This window comes from Eleutherodactylus coqui, chromosome 11 (assembly GCF_035609145.1).
Source record: "Eleutherodactylus coqui strain aEleCoq1 chromosome 11, aEleCoq1.hap1, whole genome shotgun sequence".
Classification (NCBI taxonomy): domain Eukaryota; kingdom Metazoa; phylum Chordata; class Amphibia; order Anura; family Eleutherodactylidae; genus Eleutherodactylus; species Eleutherodactylus coqui.
This window is the reverse complement of record NC_089847.1, coordinates 38,137,528-38,162,882: the sequence shown is the minus strand read 5'-3', so window position 1 is coordinate 38,162,882 and position 25,355 is coordinate 38,137,528. Positions and strand designations below refer to the sequence as shown.

The following is a 25,355-nucleotide window of genomic DNA, read 5'->3' as shown; positions in this document are numbered from 1 at the left end:
GACAAGTGTTCGTGGCATCTAATTGTGCTAGTATTGAACCATTAGCATCAGGGTCAAGGCATATCGGGACTAAAAGACAAAGTCAACAGGCAACAACCGGCTAGGATTACGCATTACAACCAGTTTATGGGAGGAGTTAACAGGCATGACTGGTTATTAGAAAAGCATTCTATAGCTATACAGGGAAATAGATGGTTTTGCCTTTTTTACTAGAATTATTGACACGACCTACTGTTGAGTTCTGCAACAGCTCCCTGAAGCTCAGTTGCATGCAAATGAAGCGGATTAAAGGGGTTGTCCCGCGCCGAAACGTTTTTTTTTTTTTCTTCAACCCCCCCCGTTCGGCGCGAGACAACCCCGATGCAGGGGTTAAAAAAAGAACACCGCACAGCGCTTACCTGAATCCCCGCGCTCCGGTGACTTCTTACTTACCTGCTGAAGATGGCCGCCGGCATCTTCTCCCTTGGTGGACCGCAGGGCTTCTGTGCGGTCCATTGCCGATTCCAGCCTCCTGATTGGCTGGAATCGGCACGTGATGGGGCGGAGCTACACGGAGCCCCATTGAGAAAAGGAGAAGACCCGGACTGCGCAAGCGCGTCTAATTTGGCCATTAGATGGCGAAAATTAGTCAGCTCCATGGAAACGAGGACGCTAGCAACGGAGCAGGTAAGTGAATAACTTTTGATAACTTCTGTATGGCTCATAATTAATGCACAATGTACATTACAAAGTGCATTAATATGGCCATACAGAAGTGTATAGACCCACTTGCTTTCGCGGGACAACCCCTTTAAGTACTAATAGCAATTAGTGCCTATTAATACTTTATGCACAAGGGTCACTGATCTTTCAAACTTTTGAAAGATCGTGTGTAAATGGGCCTTTAGATAGCGTGAGGCTAGATGGAAAAGGACACTTGATTGAAAAAGAAAAGCAAAAGGTGTCAGTTCGCTAACTGCAAAGGAAAACCTGGCTTTCTATACAAAATGTGATGCTACCCTAGGCACACAATGTTTCTCAAAAATTTAATAAATAATTTGTTTGCTATATTGTATATTAGCAACTTCTTAATCTGTTCATTTTTTGAATATGTGCAAGTATTGTAATAAGATTTTCTTAAACAAAAGACCTGTGCTTCATACAATTCTTGCACATTAGGTGGCAGCGTCCCATTTATAGACTAGTAAATATTAGGACACGACTGTCAGAAATGTTCCTAAATTCAGGTAAATGCTATTCTAGACAATAGAAACCTAACCGCACATTGCTTTTTTAAAATACAAAAAAATTCCTAATGACCAGGGTGGTTGGTCCTAAAAAGGACTAGACACATTTTAGGGATTCCACCCATTTGTTGGGTTTTACTGTCTTTGCTTCAGCTACATGTTTTCGGTTTTCTTAGTTTTATAGGGGATAAAAAAAATTTTTAGTGTATAGTTTATTTAAAATTACATGGGTTCCTTGTTTGACTTTATATAATTTGTAAAGTTTGGGACTACAGGGCAAATATGGCAGTGGTTTGGTTGGCATCAGCAGTGGGTGTTTTGTAACAATTTTTTTTTGTTACTAGTCAGGTTTGCACAGATACGCATTTACCGTTCCACATTACGGATTTTACGTTCAATAGTAGCGCACACTTGCGCTAATACACCTTTTCACTACAGAGCCATGACGCTCATACATTGCGCCGGAGCGACACGCCACGAGAGCGCCCGCCGAGCACCTGTAACTCCCACCTCCAAAAAGGTAAGACCGACTATTTAAAAGATGTATTTTTAATGTATTGGTACACTTGAGAAAGGCGTCTGAGAACGCCGAAACGCGTTGTCCATCTACTACAGCAAGTTGTTACTTGCATGCAACTTTTTTTATTTTGTATTTTGGGAATAAATATACTATTATAAAAAAACTGTCCTCCGTGACAGTTTGATTTTTTTTATTCCACACAAGAAGATCCACAGGACGAGCGCGGAAAGAAACTTTGTTATTTTGAAAATCCATGTATTTAACTCATTGAGAGAAGTGCCTCTCTCTGGGATCCTTCATTCCAGCCGCTCTCCATTGAAGGATTTCTGAAGTTTCTTTATTTACTACGGTCATACTTGGACTACAGGTGCAAGCGGGTTGTTCCTAGCGCTGCATAGGAACCCCGCTATGCACCAGGTGAGTCAATCTCATTGATTACTATATGGTGGCGCGGATTGTCATTTGAATTTTGACCTTTCACCACATATTAGATATCTGCTAAACAGAAAATATCAATCCTTCATTCGATGACTTTACATAAGAAATGAAGATTTTCAAGAAAACAGACACCGACAAGCCAAGTCAACGGGGCCTTTATTTCCAATTTCTTTGGATCACTAGATAAATGAGTTTACATAAAAAGCAATCCAATTCAAGAGCCAAATGCTCGGACACTGTTAAATGCAAAACAACTCCAAAAGTCACATGGATATGGCTAGTACACAATCAGTAGCCACTTCAATACCTAGGCTGCATCAGGCGTAATACTCTCATGCCCACTTGTAAGAGCTTTCAACTGCTAATCAGTGTATGGTGTTTGCATTTTTTGTGGATATGGAAAATCCTTTGCAGATGCGAAAGAACAAAAATAAAATTGAAGGGCACATTAGTATTATCCTGTCTCCTCTTGAGGCAAATCAACCAAAGTTATGCAGTGCTAGCCGGAACATGTCATTTGTACAGACCCAGACATCTTGCAGGTTCTTTAGTACAAACACTTGATGAAATCCAATAACTTGGTCATCGTCTGCCTGAAATAAAACACAACAGGGAAAAGCGTCAAATGTTTGACTGTACTGAGCAGTAGCAACTAAATCCATAGAGGAAACATGAGGGGGGGGGGGGGGGGCGGCACTATAAAATGTAAGGGCTTTTTCATTTTTAAAGTTCTAGTCGAGTAGAGCTGAGCAACGATTCATCCACCAGTCCTTAGGAATCAACTCACTTGCTGCAACAGATTATGCAATTAAAAATTACAGTGAAGCCTTGCCACCCAGCATGGAGGACAGTGGGGTCACAGGAACTTGCCAGTCACACTAACCCCACTGACCCGAGTGAGAGGCCGCAGAAATCTTTGGTCATGTGGCAAAAGTTGCCCTCAGCTAACAGTTTAACCCTTTGTAATCCAATTTTGGATTTAGGGTTTCCTAGGGAAGAGGGGGCTCTCCCTTTCTGCCATTATACAATGGCGCCATCTGCTGGCTAGAGCCAGTACTGCGGTACGTGACATGATTGAGACCCCCCCCCCTTCAATAAGAAGGTCTTTAGATTGAAGACAATGGATTGGAAAGGGTTAAATGTAGAACCACCTAGAAATCTATATACTGTTCAACCAGCCTGAATTTCACCAACATAAAGTTTGTACGCATCGCATCTTGATTCAGTATCATTCCTGTGCGGATTTTCCTCTTTTGTATTGGAATGGATGAAACACACAACAGCCCTTTTATATGGAACGATCATTCAGATTCTCAGTGGATCACGGGAATCCAAATTATGATTGTCTGCACAAACTGAATGACAATCGTTCTGTGTAAATGCTGCAAGCGATTGAACAACTAACCCGTGTTAATCATTCATCTATGAACCGTGAATGGAGGCGAGTGGCCGGAGCCATCTCTAGTGCATTCCTCCTTTGTGAAAGCATAGAAGCAGACAGTCATCGCTGCCCCGACTACTTGGAGATCCACAGAAAACATAAGGTATAGTGTAGATGGGAAAGCCTGCGGCAGCTCTAGCATCTGCTGTAGTTGTAGACCCCAGCAGTCCTTCACGCTGTACTTGTGCAGTTTCAGTGGCAGAGTTCACAAATGTGATGTGAACCCAGACAGACATTTTTAAATGTCACTGGAGGTACACTTTAGGCCTCCTTCACATGGACGACAAAGTCGCGCGATTTTGTAGCGTTGCTACAATGCTTTAAAAAAAAAAAATAATAATAATTTGCATGTATGAGAAGCCCATGGTTTCCTATGGGTTCCTTCACACATGAGATGTTTTGTAGCATGCTACAAAACACACAAACCTCGCAGGTCCAGCGATATGCCCGCGACACGCTAGGTTTTGTAGCCCATGTTTCCCTATGGAGCCTTGCTCTCTGTTGCATCACACGAAAACGCAGTTTGCATGGGATGCGACGCAACTTTGACAGTAGGAAATGCTACTGTCAAAGCTATAAGCTAAGCCCTGACTGCCGGGGAAAAAAAACTAAAAAAAAACCAAACAAACACACACCACATACAATCACCTCTCCCGCGCTGTCAGCCTGGCTGCATCTTCTCCCCAGGTCCGGCACTGATCTTCTCTTTTGGCCGGGGATTCAACAATCCCCGCCTCCTGGAAGCACTGGCTGACACTTTGCCATTCATTGAGCACTTGCTGTGATTGAACCAATCACAGCCATTCTTCGAGCATTGGCTGTGATTGGCTAAGTGTCAGGCAATCACAGCCAGCGCTTCCAGCCGGGGATTTTTCAATTCCCGGCCAGAAGATGAATAAGAAGATCAGTGCCGGACCTGGGGAGAAGATGCACCGGCGCCCCCAAGACAGCGTGGAAGAGGTGATGTATACTTTTTTTCTCCTTTAGTTACAGCTTATTTTCAGGGTAGGGCTTATATTTCAAGCCCCCCCCCCCCCCCCTCCCCAAAAATCCTCGCATGTGATGCTACAAAGTCACGCGATTTTGTAGCGTCACATGCGACTTTGTAGTGCTACGAAATCACGGTATTCCTGCGAGAGAAATCGCAGCAATATCGCACGGGGCAGCGGTGCGATATCTCTGCGATTTTCTCGCAGCGATGCGGTGTCGCCCGTGTGAAGGAGGCCTTAAGGGTGCATTCACATATAGCCGATTTGGGGCAGATTTTTTTCAGCTCCATGCGAAAGCAGCCTAAAAGGGGGGGCCTTGGTAAGAGTCAAGCAAGTGGTGCAGTTATTTTGTGCCATTCCTTGCTCTAGGTTTAGACCAGTCTAGTCAGCTAGTCAGAGGGGCAACAGTGTTTTCAAAGTGAAAGGTGTGTCCAAAAAGGAGGCCTGATGCTCAGGAGAAAGCTGTAAGCCCCTCAGGTTAGTAACAGCAAGTCAGCTGACCCAGTCCCGGATAAGTTCACAATGTATTTCGGCTGAATACAATCTTACAGGGTGCGCAGGAGCTCCAGCGGACAACTGCTTCCAAAATAGGCTTGTAACATCCAACACCAGCTTGGAAGATAAAAGCTTTCCTTTATTACAGGTTTATAAAGAGCATCAACACGTTTCCAGTGGGGCTGCTCTTGATCATTGACATGATTGGTGATACTAGAAACGTGTTGGACTTGGGGCAACAGACGCCCATCAAGAATGTATTAGTCAAGCTTTTATCTACCAAGCTGTTGCCGAATTGTACAAGCCCATTTTAGAAGAGCCCTTTATGTTCTGGCAACTGGAAAGGTTGTCCATAAGCTTATGTAGGGTCATGAAATTGGCCAATTTACAGTTTGGAGGGCATCATCCTATTGGTAATTTAATGATAGCTTGTATCCAATGAGAATGCTATGCTTTTACGTGTCAAGCAGCTGAGCCATAACCTGCCAGGTGAGCGGTGATGGAAGGAAGTCTTTGAATGAGACGGAGCTACAGAATGCCATCTTTCACACATCAGTACGTTGTAATACAAATTACCCGAGAACCCCTTTAATGTTCTAATGCCACGGATCACATATTTAGGTCAGATCAAAAGCAGATCAGCACGGATGAGGGAACACCTGCCCCCCCACACCGGATCTTCCCTGATGAGCTGATTTGGCGTGCGCCCCCGGTATGCTAGTTCAGCCCTCTCTTTCACTTCAATGTGAGAGCTGCACTACCATTTTGGGCCACTACCTAAAGGATGGAGTCCTGAGCCTGCCAGCCAGCACACACCTCTATCAGCTAATTGGTTGGGGTGCGCTAGTCTGTTACTGCTCTATCCTGGTGAGCGGGCATTAGCACTGCATCACAAAACCTCTTCAAGGGCTTATTCACACAGACATTTGTACAGCACATTATGCATGCAAAATCTGCACACGCAATACAGTGAATGAAACCCATTGATTTTAATGGGTTTGTTCACATGTGCGTTTCATTCGCTCAAAATACATAGTGTGCTGGATTTGTGGATATTGCACACAAAAATGGCACCAATTTGGTTGTATTGGAGTCAACGGGAGCATGCGTGTGTTTTACACACTCAAATGTAGAAAAAAAATTAAACACAGACACGTGCAAAACTGCAACACCCACCACACAAATACAGTGCAGACGCGCTCACGCCTGTGTGAACCCGGCCTTCACACTGGTGATTTTAGCTATTTAGGAGATTTTTGAATGTCAGCTTTTTTTTTTTTTTCCCTATACACAAGAAAGAGCATTGCTGCTTGCGATTTTCTCGGCAAAAGTCAATAGGAATCATTAATGTTAAAAACGCTTTGCACGGAAGTTGCAAGTTTGTGCGTTGCTATAAAAAGGAGGCTCCATAGGGAAACTTGGTCTGGAAAAAAAAAAAATGAATTTCGCGAAAAGAAAGCTAGGACGATACGGCCTTATCAAATCTCACAACATCGAAGGAGTGATAACATTTCAAGTAGAAATGAAACTATTGAAAATCATCGTTTCATAGTTCTCCGTTTTTACTTGCATCGTGCAAGAAAAAAAACAAAACAAAAAAAACATGATTTTCTCTCAAGTGTGAAGGTACCCCAAGGGCTACCACCCACTTTTTTTTTTTTTTTACATGAATGGCAATGGGACTGTCTTATGTTTAAAAAAAAACAAAACAAAGGACAAACTTGGTGTTTTAACACTACAAAGTCCCGTTAACATTAGTGCTTATAAAAATAAAGATACGCAAGTAGGTAGGAGCCCTAAAAAGGTGGTTTAACAAAAAATTTCTCTAGGCAGCATTTTTCATGCAGATTATTTTTAGCTAAAGCTGGCAGTTGATTCAAAAGGAATGGAAAATCGAGGCCTTCTCCCCCCTCCCTGCTGGATCCACTACTGGCTTTTGCTGAAAAAGTCAACTCCGCAAAATCATGTGGCATTTTTTTTTTTATTTGAAAATCTCTCCTGTTGGGGAGGTTTCACACAGCATCCATGTGCAAGGCTGCAAAAAAATATTATAAAAATTAGCTGTGGAGGCAGCCATACCATGAAGGCGTATTCCCATGTCAGCCAGACATAATGACTGGAATTAGTTAGAGGTTACAAGGCGTTCTGCAGACAGTAGCACCAAATGCTCCATTGTCTCCATGACTGGCTGTCAGCCAGGATGGGGATCCCTGCTCGGAGGAAGAGGGCAGGTCCCAGAGATCAGACACTTATGGCATATTGTGTAGAAACGCCATTAAAAACAGTTCAAGATGGGAATACCCCTTCAAAAAGAGTCTTTCAAGGCAAGTCACGAATCAACCAGACAGACACACACCTCTCATCCGGAACAGGAGTCAGTTACAAGTTGTGCAGGGCTAGCCTGAAGACCTCATTGGTACACACCCAAGCACCATTACAACATTTCAATAAAAAGATTTGCTGAAATCCCAGGATCTGATCATCATCTGCCTGAGCAGAAGGTATGAATGGGGAGAAAAAACAGAAGTTAACAGAAATGAGAAAAGTAATAGGACAGAAGAATGAAATAGTCAGGTAATGTTAGTGACCAGCGGTCGTACAGCCAGACAGGAACAGGTTAATGGGGGACCCATGAGTCAGACCCAGAGACATGCAGACCAACAACTACATGTGGGAACACTGTCAGTAATGTTAGAGCGGTGCGTCGGGGACGTTCACACAGATTGCTGGGATGTTGGCTGCGGAACGTGCACTCACATTTTACAACAGAATGCAGCCCAGTAAGTGAGCGGCGGGTTAACCGATCCCATTCATCCACACGAAAAACTATCTACAGTGAAAGATAGGCATTCTGGAGACTCTCAAATCTGCAGCATGCTGTCAACAAAAGGCACTGACACTACAGAGCAGTCTACGCCCCCTGCTGGTTCTCTGTGGGAAGGGCAGCTGACTGCAGTAAATCCCATCCACTGCAATATAACATTTGGCTGTAGCATACCAGTCCAAGATCAGCTGCGTGGGGTTAGGTAGTAATTAGGACATTCCCAGAAGACATGCACGATTGCTGGGTGGAAGCACAAAGTGAAGGTGTATCATGCGCTCAAACACATCTGTAGACAAGGCCAACCGCCTACAAGTATCAGAATATCTCCATTAATACGGGCAAACACAGATGGACAGCCCCGACCGGCAGCCAGTCACTGAGATCCCAAAAAGAAAAAACGCTGAACATTTCTGCACTTCTATTGTAAGCCCTTAAGGCCTCCCTCACACAGGGCGTTTTATACAGCGTTTAGCGCTCCCTTTTCAGCCCAGCGCTAAACGCTGTACAAGGCCCCCATTCATTTCAATGGGGCTGCTCACACAGGGCTGAAAACGCAGCGCCTTCCAACGCTGCGCTTTGACAGCTATGCATGTTCTATTTTTGGGCGTTTTCAGCCCTGCGTCGCCCACTGAAATGAATGGGCAGCGGTTTCAGCACTGCTGAAAACGCGGCAACACTTGGTACCGCGTTTTTAGCAGCGTTAACCGCTCACCGATTTTCGAGGGGAGGGCTTGCAATAGAAGCCCTCACCCCGAAAATCTACCCCAGCTAGGCTAGAGGAAAAAAAGTAATACTCACCTATCCGCTTCAGTCCGGGTCGCGGCTGCTGGTCTCTGCCGCTCATCCGGGCATCTCCTACACTCCCAAGTCTATTGCTGTAGGCCAGGTTTGAGAACCTCGCCTCCAGCAATAGAGTGCTGTGATTGGTTGTCGGCACGCTCGATGCCCAATCACAGCCCTTCATTGACTGTCTCAGCCAATCAGCGCCGACAAGCTCTTTTTTTTTTCCTTTTCAGCATCCTTGGCTGCGTTTTCAGCTATGCTGAAAACACAGCCAAAACGCTGGCATAAAGTATGCCAGCACTGCTGAAACCTTGCAGAGTCTGCAGTAAACGCAGCGTTGAAAAACGCTGTGTTTCTGCAAACACCCTGTGTGAGGGAGGCCGAAGGGCCAAGCAAAGTAAATAGACAGCGCTTGGTCCTGGGCTTTAATCCTAGCCGATAGCAGAAGTACGGCGCAGGATTAAAGCCTCTGCTCCTGCAATGTAGCAGGTGGGGGTCCTCAGCTGTCGGGCACAGCCCAGGTCCTAAAGGAGAAAGAGGTTTAACGGCTTCTGCCTTCTCCTTTTCAGGCTACATAGTGCTCAATGAGCACCATGTACTAAAAAGAGTGAAGGCGGAAGTGTTCTTTCCACTATGTGACCCGCAAATCAAGTTACCACTCAGTTCCCTGTTACAGCCGAGCAACAGTGTCCTAGAAGATACCGAATAGCTCTGCCAGTGACTGTCACTGCAGGGGGATGTTTTTCCCTGTAACTCTTATGAATGGGCTCCCACTACAGTGGAAAAGTATGAAGGAGGATAGTAAAATCATTATATATATATATATATATATATATATATATATATATATATCTCCTTGGGGACCAAAACATCCTGGCCCTTAGGGCTCATATCCACGATAGTGTTTCCACCACGTATTGTGTGTTACAGGGTTGCATGATACACAGTGAATGGAGTCAATGAACACCATGTATGACCATGCAATATGTGGGCATGTGCAGTGTTATCTGCTATTACAGACAACAGTAAAACTGTGTGAGGAGATTTAGAGTGTTTTACCAATATGTTTGTGGACATGAGGCCTGAAGGGGTTAAAGGGGATGTTCTAGGAACCGATGAAGACAGTGGTTGGACAGCTGAAAGGACATCAGATGCAAATCCCAGTGAAAGGCCAGATGTTTCTGATAAAAATTCCCTAATATAGGTACTAAAAACATTGCTTAACCAAGAAAGGCACAGCATGATCACTGCCCACCTGTTATGGGCACTAGAGGGCAGTGTAGATACTAGCCACGTGCATTTTTTCCAGAACAGAGGACCACCGTCTATATGTACTATTACAATTAGTGTATATCAGTGCAGCATTAGTTACATCTTTCATTCAGCTTAATACCTTCTATGTGCGAGAGCCGACCCTGCTCTATAGGCAGGCATCAGCTGTTAGGCAGTTATTACCTGAGTTATCTCTTTAGAAGCCAACGTCAGTACTGAAAGCAGCATTTAAATGGCTTTGGAGAAGGGGACTCTGAGGTCAGAAGATGGCAAGAGCAATTGTATTCACTGTATTTATGTGTTTTACTGCACCATAAATGCCATAAAAATAAAACCCTATAAAATATAAAGAGTGCGTTTCCCATTTTACCTCACTTAGAAGTTTAAAAAGTTGTACCAGTGAAAAATTAAATTCATCCGACAAAAACACAGAAGCCCCTCATGTAGGCGTGTTGCTGGAGGGGGGAGGAATTAATGGCAGCTCCTATTGCTATAAAAAAGCCCCTGCAACCTTTATAATTCACATTGTATCTACTATAGAACATTAGGTAGGAGATCAAGTGACGATCAAGGCATGCTGAAGTGGAACACAAACAGAACAGAATATAAAGCCTTGGGGTGAAGCGTTACCTTGAGCTGGCCTACGACCATACTGACGATACAGTTGTCAGGTGTTGGCTGATGGTCTTGTGAAGTAATGATATGTTGGATCTTCTGAAAAGGAAGCAGCTGCAAAAGGAGAAGTGTATGAGATCTCAAAGAACGAGCAAACCAGACGTGCTGCGCCATTTACACCAACCAACAGCCATTAAAATTTTTTTTAAAAATTGCATTTCTCAGTTTTCAGGACAGACAAGACAATATGGTTACTATTATATATAGTCACATGGACAGGAGCCGCGGTATAAGAAAACCCTGAAGTGTTATTTTATGTTGCATCTCAATGCCTGCAGTTTGTTTATAAGGCAACTAGACTCAACATGTGATCGTTCTCAGTGAGGGAAACCCAGTAATCTTGTAGATATGATTCCTTTTAGCCATTTAAAGGCATCACATCTACAAGATTACTTGGTTTCTCTTCCTGGGAACAACTACGCTTTGCTCTGCTGGCCAACACGGTAACAAAAGTTTTAGACTTTTAAGCCTGGGTGCACACAGGGCGGATTTGCCGCGGATTGCCGTTGCATATCCGCACTGCGGCAAAACCGCTGCGTTTGCAGTGCAACGCAGCACAAGTGAGTTTTGCAAAAATGCTGTTCTCACAGGACGGATTTTTTTCGCACAGCCGCAGTGCAGAAATGCAACTGCGGCGTAGTTTTCAAATATGCAGCATGTCCATTCTTCTGTCTTTTCCGCAGCGGTTGTTGTCCATAGACCTCTATGGACGCAGCCAAAACCGCACCAAAATACGCGGCAAAAAGTTAAAAAAGCGCTTGCGGACTTTTCCGCAAGAAAATCCACAAGCCAAAATTAACCTTTGAAGCGGTTTTGCTGCAGAAGAATTTCTTCTGTGGCAAAACCGCAGCAAATCCGCCCTGTGTGAACCCAGCCTAAGGGCTCATGTCCAAGGGGAAAAGAAGAATTAAAATCCGCAGCGGATTTTAACTCTTCTCCCGCGCGCGGATCCGCACCCCATAGGGATGCATTGACCACCCGCGGGGTAGATAAATACCCGCGGATCGTCAATAAAAGTGATTTAAAAAAAAAATGGAGCATGAAAAAAATCCGGACCATGCTCCATTTTCATGCGGGTCTCCCGCGGGCTTCTATTGAAGCCTATGGAAGCCGTCCGGATCCGCGGGACACAAAAACGGGAATTTTTTCTTACCGATAATTCCCTTTCTGGAAGACATCATGACAGCATACGCTGGAGGTTGCTCACCTGCTGACCTGAAGGGACAGGAAGAGGCAGAATATAAAAAGCACCTCCCCTCCACCAACACCAGTGCGTTCCAAATGACCACAGTGACCAGTTACTTAACCAGAAGGTGTGTTTTTATTGACATCACACACCTCAGAAAACAAAGTTAAAGCATACACATTACCTCATGTGTTGGACAAACTAGGGTAACCATGTTGGTAAGGGGGGGAAAAAAGCCCGTATGCTGTCATGATGTCTTCCAGAAAGGGAATTATCGGTAAGAAAAAATTCCCGTTTTCCCCATGACATCATGACAGCATACGCTGGAGGAATACCAAATAAGTGGCATGGGCTTTTTAGGGAGGGATTACGGCTTGGAGCACCTTCCTACCGAAGGATGCGTCCTGACTATATTTAAAGTCCAGCCTATAATGTTTGATGAAAGTATGGCCTGAAGTCCATGTGGCTGCGTTACAGATTTGCTCAAATCGATGCGTGCGCTCTCTCCGCCCAAGAGGATGCCACCGCTCTCGTTGAGTGGGCCTTCAATCCTTCTGGAGGGGGGATGCCCTTGGCCTTGTAAGCCTCCTGGATGGCTCTCCTGAGCCACCTGGCGATCGCATCTTTAGAAGCGGCCTTTCCTTTGGCCTGCCCCTGAAATTGAACGAAAAGTTTGTCAGACTTCCTGAAACTTTCTGTTGCCTCGAGGTACGCTAGTACCGCTCTTTTGACGTCTATATTATGGAGCTTTTGTTCTTTTGCATTTTTGAAATTTTGGCAAAAGGCTGGAATAACTATTGGTTGGCCCCTGTGGAAATCTGACAATACTTTAGGCTGGAAGGATGGGTCTAAAGAAAAAACTATTTTGTCCGGGTGGATAGTCATATATGGGGCCCTTCGTGAGAGGGCCTGGATTTCCCCCACGCGTCTGGCTGACGTAACTGCCACAAGCAGGGCTACCTTGTATGTCAGCCAGGTGATGGATAGATCCGTAATCGGTTCAAATGGGGGGGTCGCATAAGGCCTGAAGGACTATGGTTAGATCCCAGGGTGGTGCCGTGGCCCGTGTAAATGGATGTAGTCTGCTCGCCCCTCTAAGAAATCTCCTAATCCACCTGTGCTCCGCTAGCGCGAGATCGAAGAATGCCCCCAAGGCTGCAATTTGGACTTTGAGCGTATTCGGACTCAAACCTTTATCCAGGCCCGCCTGGAGAAAATCTAAGATTTTCCGGACGTCTGGCTGATCCAGCTGCTGGATGTCCTGGCCTAACCACTCCGAAAATTTTTTCCAGACTTTGGAGTAGATTTTGTGTGTCGAGGGTTTAAGGCTCTCGCTAATGGTGGAAATAACCTTAGGGGAAAGACCCTTTCCTAGGAACTTTACCCGCTCAAGCTCCAGGCCGTAAGCCTGAACTTGTGAACTTCCGGGTAAAGAAGAGGGCCCTGCGACAGTAGGTCCGGTCTTGTTGGAAGGTGGAAGGGCTCTCCCACTGACAGGGATCTCAGGAGGGGGAACCACGGTCTTTTGGGCCAATATGGTGCTACAAAAATTACTGTTAGGGTTGACTGCAGTAATTTCCTTAGCAGAAGCGGGATTAGTGGTAGAGGGGGAAAGGCATACGCTAGGTCCCAATCCCAGGGGTGAGAGAGAGCGTCCGTGCCCAGGGCCTGTTTCTCTGCGCCTCTGGAAAAGAAAAGCCGGCATTTGGTGTTTGCGCTTGACGCAAAGAGGTCTACTTCTGGTACCCCCCACTTCTCCACAAGAAGGCTGAACACCTCTGGATGGAGTTCCCACTCTCCTGGGTCCACTTTCCTTCTGCTTAAAAAGTCCGCGGCTGAGTTCTCGGCTCCTCTTATATGAAAGGCCGATAGGGACTTTGTTGTGCCTTCCGCCCATTGAAGGATCCGCCCCGCCAGTCGTTGTAGTGGAGGATTCCTGGTGGTACCCTGGTGGCGAATGAGTGATACTGTTGTCATATTGTCTGAGAAGATCCTCACATGTTTCGCCACTAATCGTGTTTGCAGGCTACGCAGGGATTTCCATACAGCTTTAAGCTCCCTAAAGTTCGATGAGCTAGCTTTCTCGTGAACGTCCCAGGCCCGCATTGCGTCTCTTATCGTTACCCTATGTTTTTTATATAGGTTGGAACATTCCTCTATGATAAGATGCTTTCTTAGGGGAGGAAGGGACGAATTTTGTAGACTGGAATCCAGGATGACACCCAGGAATTTCTTCCTGGTTTCTGGCTCCATGTTGGATTTTGACTCGTTAACAATCCAGCCAAGCTCCTTAAATAATTGCAATGTGGACTCTAAGTGTGATCTCAGAGCAGACGGGGAATCTGCCACCAACAGGAAGTCGTCTAAGTAGGGGATGATCATGACACCCTGATTTCGTAAGAAGGCCACCATTTCCATCACGACCTTGGAAAAAATTCGCGGAGCCGAGGAGATTCCAAATGGTAGGCAGACGAACTGGAAGTGGCGGATTTCCCCCTCTACCCTCAGCGCAAACCTCAGAAATTTTTGTGAGCTGGCGTAAATAGGGATATGAAAATAGGCATCCTTAAGGTCTATTGTAGCCATTACGTTATCCCTGGCAATTAAAGGAGTTGCAGTTCTAATGGTTTCCATTTTGAATCTCCTATATTCAATGAATTTATTCAGTTGTTTTAAATTGATAATGGTGCGGTGGGAGCCGTCTGGTTTGGGAACCAGAAAGAGGGGGGAATAGAAACCTTTTCCCTGTTCCTTCTTAGGGACTGGGATAATTGCGCCGAGACCCTGCAGGTTCCGTACACCCTCCAACAGAGCCTGTTCTAGGCCTGGAGACTGGGTTGGGGTTATCATAAACCTGTCCGGGGGGCGGGATAGTAGCTCGATCCTGTACCCCTCCGCCACTAGGTGCAGTACCCACTCATTAGTTGTAATACTACGCCAGCTATTGGCACAGCGAGTCAGTCTACCCCCTACCGGGCCCGAAAGTATGGGCTGAGGGACAAAAGTTAAAGTCTTACCCCTTCCGCCCTTTGGATAAGACCATCTTCCGGTCTTTCCCTTCCCGGCGTACGTAGACGAGGGATGAGGGGTGAAGGGTCTCTTGGGTGGTCTGGTGGCAGGCAGTCCGTGACTCTTGTCAGCTGCTTTCTCCAGCAGACGATCCAGGTCTGGTCCGAATATACGCCCGCCCCGGAACGGTAGGGTACATAGCCTATTTTTGGACGCTGCGTCCCCTGACCACTCTTTCACCCACACTGCCCTTCTGGCGGTGTTCGATAGGGCTGCCATGCGGGCTCCGAGGCGGACTGTTTCCATCGAAGCATCTGCCAGGAACCCTGTTGCCATTCGCAGCAGAGGGATGCCGCTTGCGAACTCCTCCCTAGGGGCTTTTTGGTCCACTAGGGCTGCGAATTGGTCCAACCAGATTGCCATGGAACGAGCCACGGAAGTGGCCGCGATGTTAGCTTTCATGATGAGACCGGAAGTAGACCAGGCTTTACGCATGGATGTGTCCACCTTATGGTCCAACGGGTCCTTTAAGTGGGACGTATCCTCAAAGGGCAACCCGGACTTTCTGGATACCATGGCAATTGCAGTATCGACTTTAGGTATCTCGTCCAAAAAGGACACTTCATCTCCCGGAAATAACAGGCGTTCTTTAAATTCCCTGGGGATTAGCGGAGCCTGATCCACGCTCTCCCACTCATTTAGAATCAGCTGCTTGAGTGTGGCGTTTACGGGGAATGAAGATTTTTGTTGCGGGAGTAACCCCGCGAACATATCCTCCTGGACTGTGCGGGGTTGCTGCACATCTTCCTCCACCTGCATGGTCCTGCGTACTGCTTTTAGCAGCTGATCCATGTCCGCGGTAGAGAAAAGATATTTCTTGTCCTCCTGCGTCACTTCCCCGTCAAAATCCACATTTTCCGCTATGTCGGAGTCAGACTCAGACACCGCCGGAACCGACCTGCGTGTAACCCCGGAAGGCCCAGGTTGGAGGTCTGAGAGGGAGGACTGCACTTCTTCTCGGACGACTGACCGAATTTCGGCCATAAGGGAAGTTTTTTCCTCCTGCATAATTTTCGCGGAGCAGGTAGCGCATAACGTTTTGGTGCAGGAGTCGTCAAGTTTGGTTAGACATACTGGACATTTTTTACTCCTGCGTCTAGCCTCCCTCGGTTTTTGAGTATCCCTGTCCTGTAAGACAAGGGAAACTCTGTTAGTCGGGAAGTGTATGTAGTGCAGGTGTAGGTTGGTCCACTGGACCACTTACAGTTAGGAGGGTCTCTGGGTCCTCTCTGGTCGACATCTTGCGCCTTGCAGGAACGCTTCCTGTGCTTAGGATCGTTCCTTAGCGTGGAGAAACACCACCAGCTGATGCAGGGGCAGCAGATTTTTGAATTTGGCGCCGGCCGCGCCAGGCCACGCCCCCTTTGCGGAGCGCCTGACGTCACCGCGCTGTATCCGAAGCCACGCCCCCTGGAGCGCTCCTGTCGGCCCTGGACCCGGAGATGGCGGCCGCCGCCGCAATGACGGCCGCAGTGGTGCCGGCAGCCCGTACTTGGACCCCGGCCCACCGGAGATGGCGGCCGCCGCCCGAAATGACGGCCGCAGTGGTGCCGGCAACCCGTACTTGGGCCCCGGCCCACGCAGTCCCCGGAAAGCTCCCAGATGGGGTCCTTCCCACTGGGTTTGCCGGGGCTGCCCGAAAGATCCACGCCGCCGCTTCGCCGGTAAGTCCTCCTCCGGCATGGGACAGCGTTGCTGGAGTTCTGCCGCTGCTGTCCTGAAGGGACAGGAAAAACACTGGTGTTGGTGGAGGGGAGGTGCTTTTTATATTCTGCCTCTTCCTATCCCTTCAGGTCAGCAGGTGAGCAACCTCCAGCGTATGCTGTCATGATGTCATGGGGAAAATCACATTTTACTTACCCGCTCCGGTTCTTCTCTTCGGCGCCGCGCCATCCTCTCTCGGCCGCGGCCGGATCATTTTGCTTCGGCCCGGCGCATGCGCGAGGCACGTCACCGACGTCATCGTGCACATCCGCCGAGCCGAAGAATGAAGATCCGGCCGCGACGAGAGAAGATGACGCTGCCGCGAAGAGAAGAAACGGAGCGGATCGGAGGTAAGTTTATTCTCATTTATTTGTATTTTCAGCGCTCATGTCCGCAGGGCAGGAGGGACCCGCTGCAGATTCTACATGTAGAATCCGTAGCGGGCCCGATTTTCCCCGTGGACATGAGGCCTTAAACTTGGATGTCAGAAGTTTATTGATCGGTGGAGGTCCAGGTGCTGAGAAATCAACAGATAATGAAAACAAGGAGGGACAGAAGAGCTCAGCTGAGTTCTGTGCCCCTTCGTAATCTTCACGTAGTACTAGACTATTGAGCACATACACCACCCCAAGGAGAGCCGAGCACAACACTCAAGTGAGCCCTTCTCCCCCTTTGTTTTAGCAGTTTATATGGGTCTTAGCACCTAGACCAAACACTTCCAACATGTCACCGACATGCCAGAAGTTCCCTGAAAATGTAGTTACACTTTAGTTCAACATTAGCCAAAGTCATTGGTTAACAGATTTTAAGGCTTATATTAAAAACGGGTATTTCTAACTTGTCAAGTTATCCCTCATATACAGATTAAAAGGGCATGGGAGTCTAGAAGTTTTTACCCAGTCACTGGATGGGTGAAAACTGGTGGGGTCTGACCACTGAAACCCCCATCGATTCCAACAGGGGGAGGACCCATGTCTCCCTTATCCATCAAAGCATGGTTGCTTTTCCCCATTGCTGTAATTAGACCACTGGACGTGACTCCATTACTTTCAGTGGGGCTAACAGTACAAAGCTCAGTTTGTCAACCCTACTGAAGTGCACGGTGTCATGGCCGTGCATGCACAGCCAGCGGTCCACACAGACATTAAAGCAAGAAGCAACCCTGCAATAAAGAAAATCTCCAAATGGTTGGACCCCAACCAATCAGTTTTCTCCCATGTAATGGACGGGTCAAGTCTCCGAAATACTCCTTTAAGGGATAACTTATGGATCAGTGGAAAGGGAGGGTTTGATTGCTGGGACCCCCACTAATTCAGAGATATCACCCCTAACATCCTTAAATTCTGAAAGCGGTGGTCACACATGTGCACAACTGCATTCACTTCAGCAGAAGCTAGAGGACGTAGCTGGTTCAAGTGCTCAGCAATCCGTTGATCCCACCGGAGTGATGGCGCAGACATGTGTAGCCACAGCTGTCAAGATTTCAGGGACATGCAGGGGTGGAGGTTCCAGCAGTCTGACCCTCATCCTGTGGAGACTATCTCAACCCCCCAGCTTCAGCATCTTATGCAATGCCTTTTCAGAGTACTTACAGACAACTTCTCAATAATTGCATCTTTGCCTTGAAATTGGTCGCCTTCCCAAGTTAGACATGAAGCATCAGTCTGAGGATGGAAAAAAATAAGACAGAACCAACTCTGTTAGACTCTTCTGTAACACAGAACATAGATAAAGCCAACTGCAGCTCTAAACTTGCCTAATCAATTGAAATTATATTTGCTGTGATTAAGACAGGGAATATTTAACTTAAAGGGGTATCCCAGGACAGGAACTTTAGCTATTAATGACTGGCAGGTCATCAATAGAAGGTAATCAGGGGCCCGCAACTCAGATCCCCGCCGATTAGCTGATTCCTGGTGCCACTATGGTCAACGGAGGAAGCAGAAAGTACCCCGGAATACCCCTTTAAATTCCTATCATCTAATATTAGGATATATAAGAGGTTATACGTTACATAATGGTACATTAGGATTGGTGGAGGTCTAACCTCTGGGACCCCTACTGAATCGAGAGGTTCTGTCTGCATTTCTTGCTGTGCAGGAAAAAACAGTCAAGGAGCCACAGCAATCGGACCCCCACATCTTAGCGATAGCCCATCATTCTATGGTGAGAAAAACCCCTTTAAATATAAATACACTAGATGAAGAGTGGCGTACGGTCTTGGCTTTTTGGATACTCACATATATTGCTTTTAATTGCGTTCTATCACAGTCAAACAGCCGATAATAATGTTCTACAAAGCTAGCGCCAATCTGTTCCCAAATCCGCTTGTCACACATTCTGAATGCTTACACAACCGGAACCTGAAAGAAAAGAAAGAACAGGACAGTAAATAACTAGCCGGCTATATGGCTTCAGTACACAAACAAGCTGTATGTAGTGAAGACCCCAGCCTCACGCTGCATGTGCGCCATGTGTCCCGTGAATGTCAGAGCCATAATAGGCAATGGGGCTATTCACACCCATTTTTTTTCCACGTGGTCAGGAGGCCCACAGAAACAAAAATGACATTTGCAACACGTACCGTTCTGGTCGGATGGAAGAGAGTAGCCCAAAGTCAGATTTGTGATCTGCGTTATTGCGGACTCTCCTGCATGCTCGTGTGGTAAGTCCTAGCGAATGGCTCTCACTGTGCGGCCGAGGAAAAGATGGCATTTTCAGCTTTTACTCAGAGCATCACTTCAAAGGAAAGTTAGAAAGACTTAGAGGAGCCCATAAAAACTGGTATTTACACACCCGTCTTAAGGCCCATTTACACGAGCAGATAATCGCTCAAAGATCACTCAAACGACAGTTTGACGATTTTGCATAAACAATAATTGGCATTCAAGTAGCTACTCAGCTACTTAAATGCCAATTATGTATGTAAATAAAGCCTTTGCTAAGCATAGGCTAATAGCCGGAGGCTCAGTGAAGGCTTCAGATCCATTGTTTTCCACGGGGGAAGGGGGAGGAACAATGCTATCAGGTGGAGGAAGACTGATAAAACTGATTGCTAAAAATCAAGCTCATCAGCAAAAAGAGCCCGAAAGGCGGGTGCCCCGCGCCCATTTACATGTGACGATTATTGCTAAAACAATCGCCGATGAGCCAAGTTTTGGCGATAATCGTCCAGTGTAAGTAGGCCTTTAGATAAGTAATGCTGGAGTCAGGGCTCCTTCACACGGGTGATTGAGATCTTGCTGTGGGGAAATTGGAGAAAAAAAAACAAAAATAAAAATTTGCGCATGAAATGTTTCGCAAGAAAAAGCATCGCCGACGCTCAGACAGCGCTGCCACTTGCGATTTTCTCACGCATTGTTTTTACGAGAAACAGGAATTTCTAGTGTTAGAAAGGCATCGCATGAAAATTGCCAGTTTGTGCGTTGCGATAAAAGGAGGGAAATAAAGAGCAAATCGCAGAAAGATAAGACCTGGCATGAGTGAAGACATCGCAAATGGGAATGAAACCGTTTCATAATTGTGCGTTTTCCCTCATGTTGCACAAAAAAAACCTGCACGATTTTACCACCAATATGAAGGCGCCCCGAGATGCAAACTGCTTCTTACAGCTGTAACATCTGGGAGCGCCCATGGGCCACCTGATGAAGTGGGCAGCAGGGAAACCCTGCCGTAGACTGCCAGTGAATTGGACCGGCCGCGGGCGGCTCACATCCTCACACTTCACAAGAGTGAAAAGGGGGGCAGAAGACGCTGAAAGGGAACAAGTATTTGTGTTCTTTGCCACAAACTTCAGGTGCAAATTACAGTACAGCTCCTGTATGTTAGAAATACGCAAGACGAACCCAACGCCGCAGCAGAAAGCTTATACATTGCCGAACTGAAGCAAAGACGTGAGGACAGGGATACCGCCAACACAGAAGTGTCCGTGCGGACTAGGTTTGTCCCGTATGAAAGCAGCCCCAAACTTCTGGTCAGAATTGATATCGCATGAGTTAAGGCCAGGTCTGCTGGGAGTTCTGGATTTGTTTTCTACTCAGATTCTTAGTTTGTGTGATGCCATTACATGGATCTGCCACAGAAACGGCCTGTAGGGGGAGACAGTCATGCAGCTCATCCTCCTGGCTGTAAACATATGGGATGTAGCTTCTATAGGGGAATATACAAGGTAATAATTAAACTGTTCCCTTAGCAGGTTTTGTGTGATGCATCATGGGAATTACGTCAAACTGAAAGTTAAAAAAGAAAAACAAGCCCACCCTAAAGCTGCCTGCTACGCATCAGACAGGGGGCTGCACTGCATGGGAGTGACTGGAGTACACAGAAGAGACTTGCAGGGTACAGCAGCAGTCATGTGAGGGGGCACGCTGGGGTGGATAAGGGGTGAGAGCTGCGGTATATAGTTCTAGCATGTACTCTGGAAGAGCTGTACATCGCTATGATGGCGGACCGAGCGCTCAGCCTCTCCCTAGTCGACCTGCCGTGTTTTAAATAAATGCAAATCTATACATCCCGATCGGAGCAGACAGGGGCCGTGCCCGGCCCTCGGGTCAGCGGGTGCCATGTAATACTAGGTCTCCCTTGCCAGCGGCTTCCTGCAGCAACAGCTGAATCCTGTTTTAGCAGCTGCACCCCGTCCATCAGCTCGGTCAGCAAGGTGAAGCCGCGGGCTGCCGTTACACCGTACTGTTTGTCCACTTTAAGACTCTGCGTCCACAAACGCACCAGCTGCGTTTTTTGTTTTTTTTAATTAATGTTAATTACTGCGGGCATTTCTTGAAGTGTTTTGTGTAAGTAGTGAGCACGCCTCAGCCCAACTTTATTGCATATGAACCACACTTTTTTGCATGGGTGTTAAACGTATTTTATTGCATAAGAACACCCGCCCCCCACCCCCACTTGAAATGGCCAACTCATTTGTGTTCCAGATGTGTTCTTTCCCAGCCGAATTACGTAGCGTTTCACGCCATTTGCACGATCCCGCTGACGGGGGAACCTTTATTGCGCAGATATGCAGTAAGAGCGCGCTTTTATCTTTTTTTGTGTAACTGAAATGTGTGCCCTAAAATACGGAAGTTTGAAGAACCCGTCGCTGGCATCAATGGGGTCTATTCTGTATGTGTTGTGCGCCCAGATCCGCCCGTGTGAAGCCGGCCTTAGAGGGACTTTACACAGAACAATAATTGACCTATAAGTGCCAGCTGTCCCGTGTAAACATGGATCCCACCAGCGTACTAAGTGACAAGTCGCTGCCGCCCTGTTCCAGCTCACTTAAACGAAGCGACTAGTGAGCGAGTTCCTCCTCCGTGTAAACAGGCAGTCATTTCTGAACTGCCTGTTCACAGTGAACAAAGGTGGGAGGTGAAGACCTCCAGGGCTCCATTTACTGAACGACTCACTTCCGCATGAAGAGCACCGCAGTAATAGTCAAGGGGGCATGCACTGGGTGCCCAACAGTCGTCCCGTGTAGAGTAACCCACAGATCGGGCATGTGTTTTGTGGTTGAGGTGCGCCCATGGCATGGTGATAACTATGTCCCAACAACCAACATGGCATTATATTAAAAGGTGAGCACTGCCATCTGAGAAGGAACCACGATGACGGGTACATCAGGCGGGGCGCACATGCCATGTTGGTGGTCTGTGCTGCCAAACCACAAGTTGTATGACCGTTATTAGCCACATTTGACTTACAGGCGAGACACTTAACACGTCTCCCCCATGAACCGCATGGCGACTGTAGTAGCCGGCAGGTTCTGTCTGATGGCGGTATGGATATAGCTCGCATGTGAAGACACCACATTGCCATCTGTTTACCCACATCAGCCGGGCCTCTCGGACTGATGCTCTGGAGACAGAAAACTGGCATGTCCTGCTTTTGGGTGATTTTGTTTGAGAATGGCCCATTATTTCCTCCGGGTACGTGACGCCATGTGATGTGCATGCAAACGCGATGCATTGTCTTCGTGTAACTCTTGGCACATCATGTGATTCCCGTGTGAGCGGAGCGAGGCTTCCTTCTAGCAAGATGAGTCACAGAACCTGCACATTAATACCGCCATACGGCTGCGCAGTGATTGCCGTCCCCGTACCTGCAGATTCAGCAAGACCGCCGGCGGCGAATGGTTTTATTGCACTAGTTCTGCGTTGCAAGACGCGCGAAGATAGAGCCCATCAACAGTAATGGGTGTGTTTACACGGAGACGTCCCTCTAGCAGCGATGCCCAGAGACGGAAAAGTTGCAGCATTTGCTATTCTGGTGCGATATGTGCATGGAAATAGGACATGTAAATGCATGGCATCCCGCACATCTCAGCGCAGCGGCGTAGCTCACTATCGGACTAAAGGTCCATTTACACACAGATGAGCGCTTAAAATTCATCAAAAACTGATCAGTGTCGAGCGATCATTTTGCATTAGTTACTAATGGGTTAATCAGCCCATTAGAAGCCAACTAGCTTCATTTGCATGTATTTAGAGAACAGCGGGTGATCTGTTCTCTAAATACATGGCTATTGTTCTCCAGGGGGACAGCTGCTGAAAGAAGGTTATCAGCGCTGCCTGCAAATAACTCAGCGTGCGGTCCTCTCATCAGGGATGACGGTTTTTAAGCTGAACTCAGCGATGGACGGTAAGTGCACATTTATAAGCAACATTTGTTTAAAAGATGACTTTTGAGCGATTATCGTGTGTAAGAGGGCCTTTAGTGAAGCGGTAGGAATGATTTAGTGGCTACATGATGAGCTGCAAAGATAATGTGACCCTCTACTTTGGGACACCAGATTGCCAGCAGCCGGGAGGGGAGACTCAGCGCTGACAGCCCTGTTAGTTTTGATCACTCTTACAGACGGCTCATCAAAAGTTAGCACAAAAAAAATTCACTGTACAAAAGTGTGTCTATTTTCTAGTTCTCCTTCAGATATAACCCCCCCCCCCCCCGGGCAGATTTACTGCAGAGCGTCCGGCCCACATCTGACACCGCGCCATTTGGTGTAGATTCTGGTGCAGAGTTCTCCCTTCATTCAAAGACGTGGAACCTGCACTGAGGATCCGGCGCCATGACTGACACGCTGCGTGAAGTCTGTAATCCACGTCAGTCTCCCCTGTGGCACGCCGACTACATTTTGAAGCTCTTATCTACTTTATCTATGCAGACAATCCGCAGCCATTCGCCGTGTGCGCAGCTTCAGGCGCATTCAGGTAGCGACCATGTGATTTTTCTATCTAGGGTTCTCAGCCATGTAGATTAACGGCGTATTACAAGCGCGATGTGTACAGAAGGCGGCGTGCGCCATTCCCCCCGCGTATTACAGCCATGTTCTCTATGGGTTGTAACGCTGCCTGTACACCACCGCTAGGATCGCGGTAAGATAAAGAGCCACGGGTGTGCGAGAGCGGGCCACGGCCAACTTCACACGGGCGAGCGCTGTACCGGGCCGTGAAGTGCAGCCTGATCGCCCGTACGGGCGGTCTCCCCACCAACGCAAAGAGCTTATGTCAAAAATACCTCACATCCCTACAGCGAAGCAGCGACCCCTCCGCCGCGGCCCACGGAGCGCTTCCCATGGCCATATAATAATTTTGGTCTTTTCTAACGGAACAGCCGGCGCCGTAGACGGACGCTAAAACAGGAATCTAACAAAAAGTTTTTTTTAACCCTCCACAATACAGAAAAATATATAAATAAGATTCTCTTCTCCAAAAGATGAGGACCGGACGGAGCGCCAACACAGCGGTGGACGGGCGCCACTGCCTGCACTTTCCTCTATATCGGCGTCTACGGTTTCCAGACGTTTGCCCTCACGGTGACGCACCGTACAAGGGCATCACCCCCAGTGCCCGCGTACTGCGCTTACCGTAAGTGGTCGGCGGCGCACACAGCCCTGGCAGCGCCGGTGGCAGCGCACATTACAGGGTACACCCTCACAGCGCCGGCGGCAGCGCACATTACGGGGTACACTCTGTAAATGGCGCAGTCTGATGTAAGTTCTCCCACCCTGCAGTCACACAGAAGTTTGTTCTCTCACAAGGCCTGCAGCCGCTGGACCCCCCATGGAGGCCGGGACCCGGGCTGCAGCGCCACCATGACAGACCACAAACTTGTGTGTGAGCCGCCAGTCACCCCTGCAGCACAGCTAGTGGCCGGAGGCTCCCCCGCGGCGCAGGCCACAGCGCCCCCCACCGGGCAGGGGAGGAGGTGGGGAGCCCCGGCCGCTGCCCCGCGGTAGGCCGCAGTCGGACTTTCTTACCCCTCACGAGGTTCTGCTCCGTAACCCGACGAGCGCGCAGCTCCCGCCACCGCCCTCCGACTCAGCGAGAGGCTTCTAGAGGGGCCCGCCCAGTACAAGGCATGCCGGGAGTTGTAGTCTCTTATAGCGCGCTCAGGATGGCAGCCGGATGGGCGGGGCTTCTCAGGGGGTCTGAGGAGACATAAACAGTAGTCGTGCTTGTACAGGAGGGGGTCCCTGCCTCCCGGGGCATTCACCTCACAGGGGGACCTACAAAATAGGGCTCATTCACACCAATGTACATACACCGCCATGTCTTCTAAGGGCTTCGTCACACAACTGTGTCTGCGCACACAAAACCTGCAAGCGCTAAACACAGGGAACAGACCCCATTGATTTTAACCCCTTAAGGACGCGGACCCTTTTTTTCCCCTGTTTTAATTTTTTCCTCCAACCTTTTAAAAAAATCGTAACTCTTTAATTTATCCGTTGACGCCGCTGTATGA

At 47.7% G+C, this 25,355-nt stretch overlaps 1 protein-coding gene across 3 annotated transcripts; it reads right to left on the bottom strand.

Moving 5' to 3' along the window:
- Window positions 1-2,323: 2,323 nt before the first annotated feature.
- Window positions 2,324-24,988, bottom strand: NUTF2 (nuclear transport factor 2). Of its 3 annotated transcripts, none has more exons than XM_066583879.1 (5): window positions 24,871-24,987; window positions 18,863-18,985; window positions 18,215-18,286; window positions 10,619-10,717; window positions 2,324-2,777 (listed from the first exon to the last, which is right to left on the bottom strand). In XM_066583879.1, exons 2-5 carry the CDS (start codon window positions 18,959-18,961, stop codon window positions 2,664-2,666), a joined length of 384 nt encoding a protein of 127 aa, XP_066439976.1. In that variant the 5' UTR covers window positions 18,962-18,985; window positions 24,871-24,987; the 3' UTR covers window positions 2,324-2,663. The 3 variants fall into 3 exon arrangements, with proteins under 3 accessions (XP_066439976.1, XP_066439978.1, XP_066439977.1); XM_066583881.1 differs by lacking the exon at window positions 24,871-24,987 and adding an exon at window positions 18,670-18,783; XM_066583880.1 differs by lacking the exon at window positions 2,324-2,777 and adding an exon at window positions 7,472-7,599 and having other exon boundaries at window positions 24,871-24,988.
- Window positions 24,989-25,355: the final 367 nt, after the last annotated feature.

Coding starts and splice junctions, on each gene's coding strand:
- NUTF2 (XM_066583879.1), bottom strand. CDS start 18,961: ATGTGTGACAAGCGGATTTGGGAACAGATTGGCGCTAGCTTTGTAGAA. Junction 18,287..18,862: donor CGCAATTAAAAGCAATATAT/GTGAGTATCCAA, acceptor TTCCATCCTCAG/ACTGATGCTTCATGTCTAAC. Junction 2,778..10,618: donor TGGTCGTAGGCCAGCTCAAG/GTAACGCTTCAC, acceptor GTTTTATTTCAG/GCAGACGATGACCAAGTTAT.